At 45.5% G+C, this 13,585-nt stretch overlaps 1 protein-coding gene across 1 annotated transcript in view; it reads left to right on the top strand.

Annotated features, from left to right (window-relative positions):
* The first annotated feature begins 3,626 nt into the window (after positions 1-3,626).
* The window catches only part of zfpm1 (zinc finger protein, FOG family member 1), an 81,776-nt gene continuing 71,817 nt past the window's right edge, over positions 3,627-13,585 (top strand). The window contains exon 1 of the mRNA XM_035155858.2: positions 3,627-4,283. Within this exon, the coding sequence (XP_035011749.2) occupies positions 4,244-4,283 (40 nt within the window). The 5' untranslated portion in view covers positions 3,627-4,243. The remainder of the gene's footprint in view (positions 4,284-13,585) is intronic.

Raw genomic sequence — 13,585 nt, 5'->3', positions numbered from 1 at the left:
TTTTGTAAAATGTAGATTTCTATTTGGTTGTATGATCGTGTAATCCCGACAGCATGTAATCTATTACTATCTAACCCTACACACACACACACATGTACTTTGAACCTTCGAGTCCCACACACACAAACAACTGTATTACGTCACAACTACAGCTGTGTAAATGGTGCGGCCCCCATTGGTTTGACTTCCAATGCAGCAGGACTCTGGACAGAAAATTACACAATCCTGCAGTTTGACCAACACAGCTACACATTGCAAACCTTCTGAAACACCCTGTTTACTTTCTGTTAAATACTATACACATGATTCTAGAGAATAAACAGTTCTGATGAATTTAATTTGTTGTGAACCGACTGTGGGAAAGGAGCTGCTCACACTTTTGATTTAAATGAGCAAAAATACCACAAGTGAAGATATTGTTTTAACTGCAGATCTAGTGAATTTCAATTCATATTCATATTTGTATAGCTTCAAATCATAACATACATTATCTCAAGGCTTTTTAGAAGGTGGAGACCATCAAATTAAAGAGAAACTCCACAGTTCCCACAATGAGCAGCTCTGAATAAAGTCTCTGTTTCTCTTTATCAGGTCAGTTTGGTTCATTTCAGACGTGTTTGTTTCTGCTTTGTTTCCAAGTTCAATCTATGTTTTACTCCACGTCCAAGTAACTGAACCAATAAACACATCCAATCCACTATATCCTGTGACAGCAGCAGACAAGTTGCACATTAAGATGCCATCACTGCAGCTCCAGTGTGGAAGTCATCAATAATCTTAATGTAATGACCCAGATCCTCGACCGTCACTTCTCTCGTCCTCTGCAGAAGTGGCTTTGATGCTGTTTGCCTTTGAGAAACAACATGTTTCATCAGGCAGAACAAACACAGAGAGCTCTGTCAACCTGAGGTGGGAACAGCGAGGCCATGTTGTTGTTACATATTCAACCTCGTCCTGCGATGAGGTGGATTCACTCTGTAGTAGTGGTCGTTTAACAGGAGGCTTATCTGCAGCATGTGGCAGAGCAGCGGGGGGGGCAGCTATAGGAACGTGTTATTTTACAGATGTCTCAGAGCAGCCAGCAGGTGAAACACATGTTCTGTTCAGTTCCACCAGAACGAGGCCCTGACTCCTGACTGCTTCACACAGGGAAGCTCCAATTCATGTCATGAGTTAAAGTTCCTCAGCCTCCCGCTGAGACGAGTCAAGTTATGGAACAAAACGTCTACATTTCAAATCTTTTGACACCATATGTGCCCGGTGGTCCTCAGCACAGGCCCCGACTCACCACTCCACAGTCTGGGCCTTTTCCTTCAGGGCTCTGGAACAATCTCCCTGAGGAGAAACCAACTCTTTATCCTCTTTTAAATCTCTCTTAAAGACACATTTTCATACACGTGCGTTATCCACCTCTGATCTAACCGTCTATTTAAATGTCTTTAACTTTTTCTTATCTGTAATATTTTTTATTTCTGTATCTGAGCTCTTTTGCTGTGGGATCTTCAAATGGCTTTTAACCGTTTCCCATTGGTTGCCTTCAACTTACCTACTTGTAAACCTTGTACCTGTGTTTTGAAAGGTGATATTTTAAGTTTATTATTAGTAGTTTTAGATGTGATTGACAAATAAGAGACTAATGATACAGATGCTTCCATATACAAGTAGCCGACCTGAAAGTACATGAAGGCAACAGGTTTCCACTGTTATTCACTGAACCTCATCAACAACAAATTAATTGTGTGTGAGTAATTATATGATTCACTAAACAGCAGAGTCACAGAGTAAAGCCTGCAGCAGTGATTTAACAACCAAGAGCAGCAGCAGTTCTCATATGTGAAGAATAAAAACCGAACGCTGCTCCTTCAGGTGTAGTTTTGACTCTGGGGACAGAAAACTGACTCGTCTCAGACGGTTCAGAGCAGCAGGTCAGAAATGTGTTTTAACTCTAAACATTCACCATCATATCTCCAAGCATCTGAATCCTGATGTGCTGAAGCTGCAGCACTGTTCATATCTGCAAAGTATAAAAAGCATGAGGAGTTTTTCAGTCTCTCTGGGAGGTGGGTTGGTCTGACAGATGACCACTAGATGGCATCAGTGAAATGCTCCTTTCTCTCTGTTCATGTGGAGGGTGGCAGTGATGCAGGGGTTGCTGGTTCAAATCCCTGGTGAAGCAATGACAGGCAGTTACCCGAAGTACAGTTCACTGTCTTTTGTCTCTGTCGATGGAAATGTGAGATTTTCAGTTGTGTTCTTTAATTTCTGTCAAAATACAAACCTGAAACCAACTCAAAACAGTCCTAACTTAATTGTGTTTTCCGAAATTAAAGGCAAATTTACATGTGTGTCTTTAAACCCTCAATAAAAAAATCATTCTATTGCTGCTATTGTTCTTTGTAATGCAATAACTTCTATTTGAGTCATCCATGCAGGAAACCAAGCAGCCTGTCCTCGGCCCGAACGGAAATCCCTGCTAATCTCATGTCTGTATCACAGTGAAACATGATTCTAAGCACAATACAGTAAAATTTACCAGCAACACCATGTATCACACTTTATAGAAATAATAATGTGTCAATAATATATGACTTCAAGTTAAATGAGGTGACAATTACCTGGTAAAAATAATCATGTGGATAAGACTCAGATTTTTCAGGGTTTAAGGAATGATTATTTCTAATGGAGAGTAAAAAAACTATAATTTCCATCTTCAGTTAGAAGTTGGAAGGGTTTATGACAGCATATTGTTTTTCACAGAATAACCCAAATATATAGTTTACATGCACAGACTCAGGCATAGAAATCCAACATATCGTAGGTTTCATCAGGTAAAACTCATTCCTCTTCTTCATCGTGGTAAATGGTCCACATTCCTGTTCACATATATCCTGTTTCCTCTTCACGGTATGGTACGGTGTGTCAATTACCAAACGATTGAAATGGTACACGCATACCTATTATTATACAACAACAACAACAACAACAATAACAACAACAAGAATATAAAGACAAAGTACAAAGTGTTACACAACAGAAAACAAATGGTTGTAATACAGAAGGAAGGACAATCATAATAATCATTATAACAATAGAGGTAAGAATAATAGTTAATCATAATTAATAATAAACATGTTTTAATGTATTGTATTATATATATTTTTACGTTTGAATTGGATTATTTAATTTAATAATTTTTTTGAATAAAAAGCTTTCTCTTCAAGTTATGAGCATGGTGCCATTTTTTTTACTTCTCCCCAAAGAAATGTTGACATGTTTTAAGGTATTTTAATTTAGATGTGTGCATTTAGTTTGATTATTTTATCTCATTTTATTTTAATTCATAATTTTAAAAATAAAACAGCTTCCTCTAAAGCGTAGGAATGTGAATCAATTTTTAACTTTCTCCCAAAATGCATATGATCGTTTGAATATTGTAACATTAATCCATGTCTTTGTTTTAATCGTATTTGTCTTATTCTGGTTTGATTAACTTTGTTTAATCAGTTTTATTCGACTTTATTTTATCCTATTCGCTCAACGAGCTGCGCGTGTGAACCAATGGCAGGCGGGTGCGGTGGGTGACGTCAGACGCAGGGGGCGGGTCCCCGCGGCACGTACAGCGGAGCGAGCCGCTCCGCTCCATTGACGCGGCTCCGCGGGTCAGACACGGTGCAGGCGGGAGAGAGGGCGAGCGAGCCGGGCACAGGAAACTTCACACAGACCCCCCCAGCTCCAGCAGCGGCACCAGCTCCACTCCGCTGGACCTCCACGACAACTTTACCCCCGCTTTATCTCCGTCAGCGTCCCCGGAGAAGAGCCGCGGTGCTCGCTCTCGGAGCCGGCGGTAGGTGCGGCGGCGCGGGGCGAAGGTAGGGAGGGAGGGTGGGGGCGAGCCCGGTGAGGGAGGAACCGTTGAGCCGGAGAACCGGAGAGAAAGGTGACGGTTCGTCCGAGGAGGGAGACGGAGACCCGCGGACCGGCAGCGACGAGGTCTCGGTTCACGGACTCAGCCACAGGTAGCTCCCCCGCGAGCAGCAGCAGCGGCACCGCGGCGGAAGAAGCGAAGTGCCGGCGGGTCATGCGGATTCCTCCGGTTCGCTGCTCGGAGCGGTGAGTCGCAGCTGTACAAGCCGAGAAGAAGACGAGAAAGAGGCAGAAACCCAGAAGAGCCACCCCGGACCCGTGTCTTCCAGCTCCGGCGGTCCGTCCCAGCGGGCTCCTGACCAGGGGGAAGACAGCCACCATGTCCCGGAGGAAGCAGAGCAAACCCCGGCAGATCAAGCGTAAGGAACAAGTTCATTACCTGCTTGTTGTGGGTCGCAGACGCGTGTGTGTGCTTCTACCACGTGTGTGTGTGTGTGTGTGTGTCCCCGTGTGTGTCCAGCGGAGCTTTTCTGACCCGTGAGTCCGACACAAAGTTGAGACTCTCGGCTGTAACCGGCCTGTGAACCCGGGGCGAGCACCTGACCCGGACCCGGTGGGTTCATGGCACAATGTGCGTCCACCGGGAACCCAACCGGGACTCGAACACAACACGAGAATTAAACACGTCAAACTGAGGTTTCTCTTAGAATAAAACCTCTTTAGAATAAAACCTCTTTAGAATAAAACCTCTTTAGAATAAAACCTTCCCTCCTCTTCTACGTGACGCCCGGAGCCGCGGTTCCCACTGTAACTTCGCCCCGGAGCCCTTCCTCCTCCGGCCCCTCGTCCCTCGTGCGGTTTGCCCGTGACCCGGTTCGTGTAAAGTCAGAATTCATTGTCCTGCAGCGGGATCTCTGTCCAGTTGGCAGCTGCATCTGAAGCCGCCGCCGCCGCTTCCTGTTTAATTCTGTTGTGGAAACGTCAGTGTTCTCTGAAAAAGCCGATGTGAGCCGAGATAACGCAGCGATCCGATGTGAAGCCGAGATACAGATTAAAATTGGATCTTTTTTTTTTTATTTGTTTTCTGTCTGAGCCGCGCAGCGCCGGGGCCCCCCCCCCCTGGCTTTTCACTTCTCTTTCCCAGAGATGGGGCGTCAGATACGGCGCCCGGCTGATCCTGGCCGCTGATAGCCGCTCACAATTGGATCTTTTCTGTTTTTTCATCCGTCCCTTTAACTCAATAATGCATCTTAAGGCCGCTTGAAACGTCCCTTGTCTTGGTCTGGTCTCCTGACGAGAGCTTCCTGTTTATAGAGACGTGTGAAGGTTTATCGCTGCAGAGCTGAGGCTCGGAGTTTGTACAGAAAACACATTAATCATGTATGTTGTGCTCGAACCCCGTCGCTGTGCATTTAATGTCAGTTCAGAGAGAAAAGTGTGGATGTGTACGTTTGGAAATTGAAACCATGACATCACAGTTTGTTTTAGTAAGTTTTTATCATGTTGAACTAAGAATAATATTAATAATAATAATCTTGTCATCGTGTTCCCTGAAACCTGCTGTTTCAAAAAGCAAAATCTGGACATTTAGCGTCACATTACTTTAATACAGTTTAATGTGATTTGTTGAGTTGACACTTATGATCAATTAACCTGATTGACAGGATACTGGGTGTCTTTAAATCTGAAGGTAAAATTAGAGAGAATAATTAATCTACAAAGTATTTACACAGATGTGTGATTTTTTTAAATTTAATTCAATGTTCTAAAGAAATGCCCACATTTGTCTCTAATGGTCACAAACAGTCCAGAGGAAGTAATGAGTGTTTACATCGAGCTACTAAAGCAGTTTTCAAACTTGAACTCCGGAAAAAGTCTGGAAAATTTGGTTTCCGACGTTTTCTGTAGTTGAGGTTTTTCCCTGTGAAGCAGCAGCAGGAGATTGTTCCGGGTCAGACCCGTTCACAACAACAGGAACATGTGGGGAACATCCAGCAGCAGGAGGCAGGACATGACGTTCCAATGCTGCAGTGTTTTTGTTTACAGCACATCCACACCGGCAGTAAGCTCTTGTTTCCAGTTGACGTCTTCGTCTTCTACGTGTACGGCTCCTCTTCTTCATCCTGAGATATGTGTGCTCTTCCAGTTTCACGTCCGTCACGTGTTAGAAACCTCGTCAACGCGTCCACTCGGTTTTAGTTTCAAAGTCCCGGGTTGTGTTTCAGTCTGGACACAGAAATCACTCGACTCCCAGCAGTGAATTCAACTTTTCTGACTCATCTCACAATCTCTACAGCAAATGTTAACATTATCTTCAAATATAATTGAAAGTTTGGTCGAGATTCTTTTCCTGAAATCGTTCAGCCTCGGTAGAAACTTTTGAAATAGTGGCAGTTTGCAGATGATGAGGTGACGTTCCTCCAGAACCAGAGGATCCAGTTACCTCACTGCTTCCTCGTGTTGTCCCTGGATCCACTGACCGTGTGTGTGGCGATCAGGCGAATCTGCTGAGGATTTCTCTGGATGACGTTTTTCTGGAGCGCCACGCGGAGCCTATACCGTTTGTCACTTCCTGTTTGTCCATATCTGTTTCCATAGAGAGGCCTATCAGCTGTGAACTCCCAGCAGACACCTACACTAAAGCCAGCAGCGAGGCCTGGAGATGTATTCCAGACCCCGAGGCTGATAAACCCAGGCTAGACTTGGCGTGTATGCAAGAGAGAGAGTGAGTGTGTGTGTGTGTGTGTGTACATGTGTGGGTCTCTGGGGTGTCATGGCCGTCTTTATCAGCGCTCCTGGTCCACCATGCTTCCCCGTGCACCGGGTCCCGGCTGCTGTCGAGGCCAGCGAGGCTCTCAGCCCCGTGACTCTCTTGTGATTTGGCAGACATTTTGATAGGAGGGAGTGAGAGTGATAAGGACTTTGTTTGGCTGGGGTGTGTGTGTGTGTGTGTGTTTTGTGGGGGTCAGCAGAGGTAGGGTGGTGGTGGTGCCACCACCACCACTACCATTACTACTCATGCATTGTGTCCACCATGTTGTTTTCAGTGTGCTCATACTGATATGACAGATGCCAGCCGGGTCACAGGGTTTTATTATCGCAGTAATACAGCCCAGACTTCCTGTTTGATAATGATTCATACGACTCATTAATGCTCTTTGATATTGTTCAACTGATGGTTGTTGTCACTGGTTTCTCTTCTGCTTCACTCTTGCAGCTGGGATCCAGTTTGTTTTGGTGTGAACCTGCTGTTAATGCAAAGTCAGCTGCACCTTCACAGTCGAAGCTGTAAAACAGTAACTGTGAAGTCGGTGTTAAGTTTTGAATAATGCTCTGAAGATGAGAATGAGCCCGGCTACGTCCTCCCTCTCCTCCAGCCCCTAAAACTGAGACTTTTGTAAACAATGACGCAGACGCCCACGTTCTCTTCCTGATTGGTTCTCATCAGTCACCTGACTCCACTGCCAGCGGTAAAGAGTTGCTAACACTTCATCTCAATAACAGTTCCCCCTTGTCGTTAAAAAGAAAATATATCCCTGCTGTTACTTTTCACCATCGCTGATCCTCGTTAGTAGAACTTTCTGTAACTAAGCAACCAACTGTGGAGAAGACAATCTACTTCCTGTTTACATCGCAGGACCAGCGTTAATAAATGTGTTGTCAGGTGTGAGTGTGGACGAGGGCCGTCACCTTTTCCAAAAATCAAGTTTGAGAGAATTTGACATGACACATGACACATGACGCGTTGGAAAGTATTTGAACGTCTTTGGTACGTTGTTTACATTTGGTTGGATTAGTTTCTGTGTCACATTGCAAAGTTTTCATCACATGATCACGTCCTGTCCTCATCATACGTACGCTGGACACTGATTGGTTTATAGGTTGGTCTCTCTCGTCCACTCAGAAAACACCTTGTTACTTTTGGTATGTTTATGCATTTATTCTTCAAGTCCTTTGATTTCATCGTCAGAGCAATTTAAAGTTTTCATGTTCTCTTGTTAAAGGGTGAAGAGTCTGTTTTAATGACCTGGTCTAAATCCTGTTCTTATTATTAAGTGAGTCGGTGGATAAATGGATGAAACAACAGTTTTTACAGTTAAAGTTAATTATAAGTCAGTTCTCATTTATGTAAAAGTTTCTTCTGTGGAACTGGTGGTAGCCTGTGAGGACGAGGATGTGACGGGTGCTTCCTGCTCTTCAGTCAAACCTTTAACCTCCAGTGGGTCATCAATATAAACTCAGGATGAGGTAATGAAGATCTGAATCTTTTAGATTTTATTATTTAATCAGAAGATTCCTGAATTCAGTATTAATTCAGTACTGAATATTGTTAAAGTTCTTGTACCGTAGGAAGTTTTGTTTTGGCACCAGTTCAAACTCAAACAAATTTCAAACTGGTATTTCTTCTGCTCCTCCCAACAACGGAGGTAGTTTGTCAGTGTGAAGCTTTCACTCCTGATTCTCTGCCCTGAAATAACCTGTTTAAGAAAGAAAAAACACACAGGGAAAGCAACAGTTAACAGCAACAACCCCCCCCCAACAACAGAGGTGTACATTAAGACAACACTGCCTGGATCTTCTTGGATTCCCACCCCCCCCTTCCCCACAACGACAATGGATTAAGTCCAGGGTTTTCTGGAGGCCCAGAGCAGAGGAGGAGAAGGGGGTGTTTGTGTAGCAGATAGATATTTGTCTGTGTCTCTTTGTGCGTCATCCTCCCCAACGGTTGGTGATCTTTCAGCCTGATAAGGCTTCTCTCCTCGATGGGGAGATAGCAGGCAGGCAGGCAGCCCACTGAGGCTGGATCCCTGGGCTTATATTTTGGCGGTTGAGATGGGAGACGTGATAAAACTTGGCGGCGATCGCTCCCGCTGATATGGCAGAAAGCAAAAGAGAGAGGGAGAGGGGGAGGCTGGGCAGATGGAAGGAGAGATGGAGGATGGAGGGCACATTGTAATTACATCTGGCATGTGCATGCCATTTTCCCAGCAGTTGTCATGTTGTTGTTGGTGGTTTTGTTTGCGATTGGCTGGGGGTGGATCTCCAGATAATTAAAAGAAGAGAAGGAGCGGAGGGAGAGCAGGAGAGACAGAAATGTGCTGTGATAAGAGGGAGGAGAAGAGGAGGAGTGGAGGTAGATAGTGGGAAGAAAGAGATAGAGAGGAAAAAGTGTGTGGAATACATAACTGGTGGATGAATGTGGCGTGGTGTGTTTTTAATGGCAGCCCAGCCAGCTGCTCCCCCACCCTCCTGTGAAGATGTTGGAGGCCGATAAGGAGGCCTGCTGATCGGAGATAGATAACACCCGCAGATCCTCGCTGCTGATTGGGCGTCTGTGTGTGAACGCTCGGTGCCTGTGACATCAGTGCTGGAGCTCAGAGGTCAGCATGAATAATACGCTGCCTCCCACAGCTTAGAGCAGGACGTCTGCAGAGGCCAGACAAGGAAATCACCACACTCACCTCCTCCTCTCCACATTTCCTCCTTCTCCTCCTCTCCACATTTCCTCCTCCTCTTCTCCTCTTCTTCTACACCTTCTCTTCATTTTCCTTTTTAGAAAACAATGGGTTCACCTCTTTGAGGCTTACAGAGGAGGTAGATTATTTAATATTTAGTTAAAAGTTGTGTTTAGTTTACTGTGTGTGTTTCTCTCTGACCAGGCTGAGGTCACGTGATCGGTCTATGGACACACAGTCGAGAGATTAATTCATTCTTTGTGAGCCAAAGTGAAATAAAACACACAAGCACGTCTAAATCTGACATACACACAAACGCACACCCAGAAGACTCACACAGTGCCTTGGTGGCTGCTTTCCCCTGTGTGTGTGTGTGTGTGTGTGTGTGTGTGTGTGTGTGTTCTCTCCTTCTTTGTTCTGCTTTTAGCTTGATGTGAACTTTCGATAAGCCGCGGGGCCTGATCTCCGGTGCAGATAGAGATCGCCAAGTGTGATTAGAGTTGTTATCAGGCAGGAGCAGGCCGGAGCTGAGGCTCCACTGCAATAACAACAGGCCCAGGCAGGAGCAGCCGGGGTTCGGACCCTGGCAATCAGTTACAGCCCTAATGGGATTAATGTTGTTGTATAATTAGATGATAGGTGTGAATGCATTTCTTTTCTCCCTCAATCTTTTCTCCCCCACCGCATCTCTCCCCTCTCTCCTCCCTAACAAGCATTGTCATTGATTAATTTAATTAAAATTAATACCACGTATTACTCATCCCAGATTCTGTGTACGATAGCGCAGACATGTTGGGAAATTTTGGTGTTCGTCGATGATTATCTCCAGGGTGGTTTTTTTTTTTAAAGTGATTTTTTTTTTTTTATTTAAACATTCTTCTCTGGTTGAGGCGTGAAACATGAAGAGCGTACATTAAGTGGGAGGGGAAGACGGGGAGGAAAGTAGCAGCATCAGCAGGATGACTCGCTCTGCGTTGATCCCTCTGACAGATATTAAACGAGCTAGATGGTGACAGATTGGGCGTCGGACGATTCTCATGCTCGCGATCAGATAGCTTCATGTGTGAGCCGCATATGACGGCAATCAGTCGCACGCACGCACGCAGCGAGCAAACGTTGCATGTGAACGGGGTCACGATCAATAATGTGTAGGTCATGTGGCCGCCACACTATTGAACTTGACTTGTTAAAAATGAGCCTGCGAAAGCGGCAGTTTTCAGCTCAGTCAATCAAGAGAAACGTCGAGGCTCTGCTCCTGTTGACGGGTTTGTGTTAATGTGTGTTTGCACTGTGGCTGATGGAGTGTGTGTGTGTGTGTGTGTGTGTGTGTGCGTGTGTGTGTGTGTGTGTGTGGTTCGACCCACCAAAGGGGGAAGCTGGCAGGGTTACAGAGGAAACACCATTTGTGTTCAGTGTGTGGATGAGTTATTACTCTTTCCTGCTATTTACCCAGGGGACAGCCCTGTGGTGAATTATGGTTTCTCAACGCGCCGCCGTTGTAAACGCTTTCACCCTTGACCTTGGCGCTGACGCCTCCTCAGAGGGAGGAGAGAAAACGCCACTTCGACCACTGGTAGCGTAATCTACGTCCAAACTGTTTGCTCGAGTGGTAATTACCACTGGGCTGGCTCCTCCCGGGGAGCTTGGCGAGGGCTTAACTCGCGGCCGTCACGCTCTCTATTAAAGCCGGCGGATGTTTAACCTGAGTAACCAAAGTGTCCGTGTCTTCTCCCCTCGGGTCGCTGTCCAGTTGATGCGTGAAAACACACACAAGCGATCGTCAGTGTTTCAGTGACGTCTAAGTGGAGTGAGAATAAACCTCACTCAGTCAAAACAGAACAAATGGACGTAGGTTATTTGGAGTGTGGAACCCCGTGGCTCTGATCTGTGGTCAGAACGACTCTGGACAAACGAAGGACAGCGTGCGCGTGCGCGTGTGTGTGTGTGTGTGTGTGTGTGTGTGTGTGTGTGTGTGAGAAAGAGGCAGCCAGTGTTATGACAAGGCCCCCCCAGCGGCAGAGATAAGACAGACCATTTGCTCCTACTGTGCTGAGCGCTCTGTTCCAGGGTGTAAAGGCAACCTGGGCAAACAACACCACCTGACCTGCTTTTACAGCCACACACACACACACACACACACACACACACACACACACACACACACACACACACACACACACACACACACACACACACACACACACACACACACACACACAGAGAATTCACACACACACAGAATTCACAACCGCCGACAATTAAATGCAACCGAATTCACCGAATCACTGATATTAAAACCGAACAAAGAGTCAAAGGTCGTGGCAGCCTGACGAGAGGTGTGTGTGTGTCGCTGCCTCTAAAGAAAATAAGACACACACTCATACACACAAAGACACACATTCAGTCACAGCGACCTTTGAACCCGTGAGCACCTGCTCCTGTTCACTTGGCCTCAGCCTCATGTCACTGCTGCTGGAGAACCTTGTATTTAAGTAGTTTTTGCCAGTTAACCGCTGATGTGCATTTAAAATTCTTCAGAATAAAATACAGGCATTTAGGGCTTTGTCGTTTTATCTTCTGAAATAATTCATAACATTTAAAATAAAAGTGACAACCTCAAATCTCTTGTTTTGTTCCACGAGCTGTGAACATATTTCGCCCTCATTTTTTGTGTGTTCATGTCTGAGTTGAAGGTTCGTTACCTACTTCCTTGTTGTTTGTCTTTTAGACGGCAGGTTTATGCAAAAACTACGGGACAGATTTCCATAAAACGTTGTACGGGACAGGAAAGATTCATAAAATGTTGTGTGTATCCAGATCAAGGGACGGATTCAGGAATTATTTTTCCTCTTTGCTTAATATTGCATGATAGGACATTTTTGTTGATTTCTCAGAGAATAATAAAGTGTGTGAAATGTGATGCAGCTCGATTAAACTGAAGGGGCTGTTGGGCCGGGGCAGAGGAACGAGCCATTCTAGTTTTACAAGAAGTCAGTTTTTAGTTTTACTTCTCACTTTATAAAACGTCAGTTAACATTTTCCTCAGGAGTTTACGTCTCAGTCTCTAGTTTCAAGTCTTCTTCAGTACAGCTGATGTTCATTTAGCAGATTATGATCATTTAGCAGCTGGTACCGTCCAATGGGTGCAGGTGGCAGGTGCAGGTGGGCGTGTCCTCACGCTGTGTCAGGCTCCACCCCCCACCCCGCTCCACTAAATATGGTTTCTTCTGGTTTCAAAAATCCAAGATGGCGCCGGACACAACAGATAATTATGGAGTAAAAAGTGGCTGATGACAGTTAATTTAGTCAGTTTAAACTTATTTTAGAGATTTAGATTTTCCTCTATCAAGTGGAGGGAAGGAAGCGACACCTTGATCCTGGTCTGTATGAACAGTTAAGTCCAGGAGAAGAGGAGGTGCTGGAGGAGGAGGAGGGACTGAGGAGGAGGAGGAGGAGGAGGAGGGGCTGAGGAGGTTACATACATGTAACTCTGCGTCCGTGACAAGACAAGGAGAAAGAGGAGGTGCTGGAGGAGCCTCCTGGGGGCCACAGACAACAGATGAGGTCTAGACCAGTGGCTCCTACCACACTACACACACACACACACACACACACACACACACACACACACACACACACACTGATGACCTGCACACTTGATACATTTCAGGCCTTAACATCCTCAGGAAACTCGTTTTTATTAAAATCACATGTTGTGACAGAAGCACCTGAGCCTGGAGTCGCTGCAGTTCCTCTGGCTGCCAACAGAGGACGATAAAACTCATTAAGTGGTTTCTCATGTTAAATTTACTGTTTATGTGTTTGATTACATTTATCAATGTAAGACAGAGCCGGGGCTCGAGTAACGTATCAGTCTTTCCCCCTCTCTTCCTGTGTCTCTCTCTCTCTCTCCTCTCTCTCTCTCTCTCTCCCTCTCTCCCTCTCTCCCTCTGTTTGTCTCTCTCTCTCTCGCTCCCTCTCCCTCTCCCTCTCAGTCTCTATTAGTCTCTCTCTCTCTCTCTCTCTGTCTCTCTCTCTCTCTCTCTCTCTCTCTCTCTCTCTCTCTCTCTCTCTGCCTCTCTCTCTCTCACTCTCTCTCTCTCTCTCTCCCTCTCTCTCAGTCTCTATTAGTCTCTCTCTCTCTCTCTCTCTCTCTCTCTCTCTCTCTCTCTCTGTGTGTTTGTCTCTCTCTCTCTCTCCCTCTCTCTCTCCTCTGTTTGTCGCTCTCATTCTCTGTCTCTCTCACTCTCTGCCTCTCTCTCTCT

The sequence above is a fragment of the Hippoglossus stenolepis genome, chromosome 5 (assembly GCF_022539355.2).
Source record: "Hippoglossus stenolepis isolate QCI-W04-F060 chromosome 5, HSTE1.2, whole genome shotgun sequence".
Classification (NCBI taxonomy): Eukaryota; Metazoa; Chordata; class Actinopteri; order Pleuronectiformes; family Pleuronectidae; genus Hippoglossus; species Hippoglossus stenolepis.
This window is presented reverse-complemented; position numbering and strand designations above follow the sequence as displayed.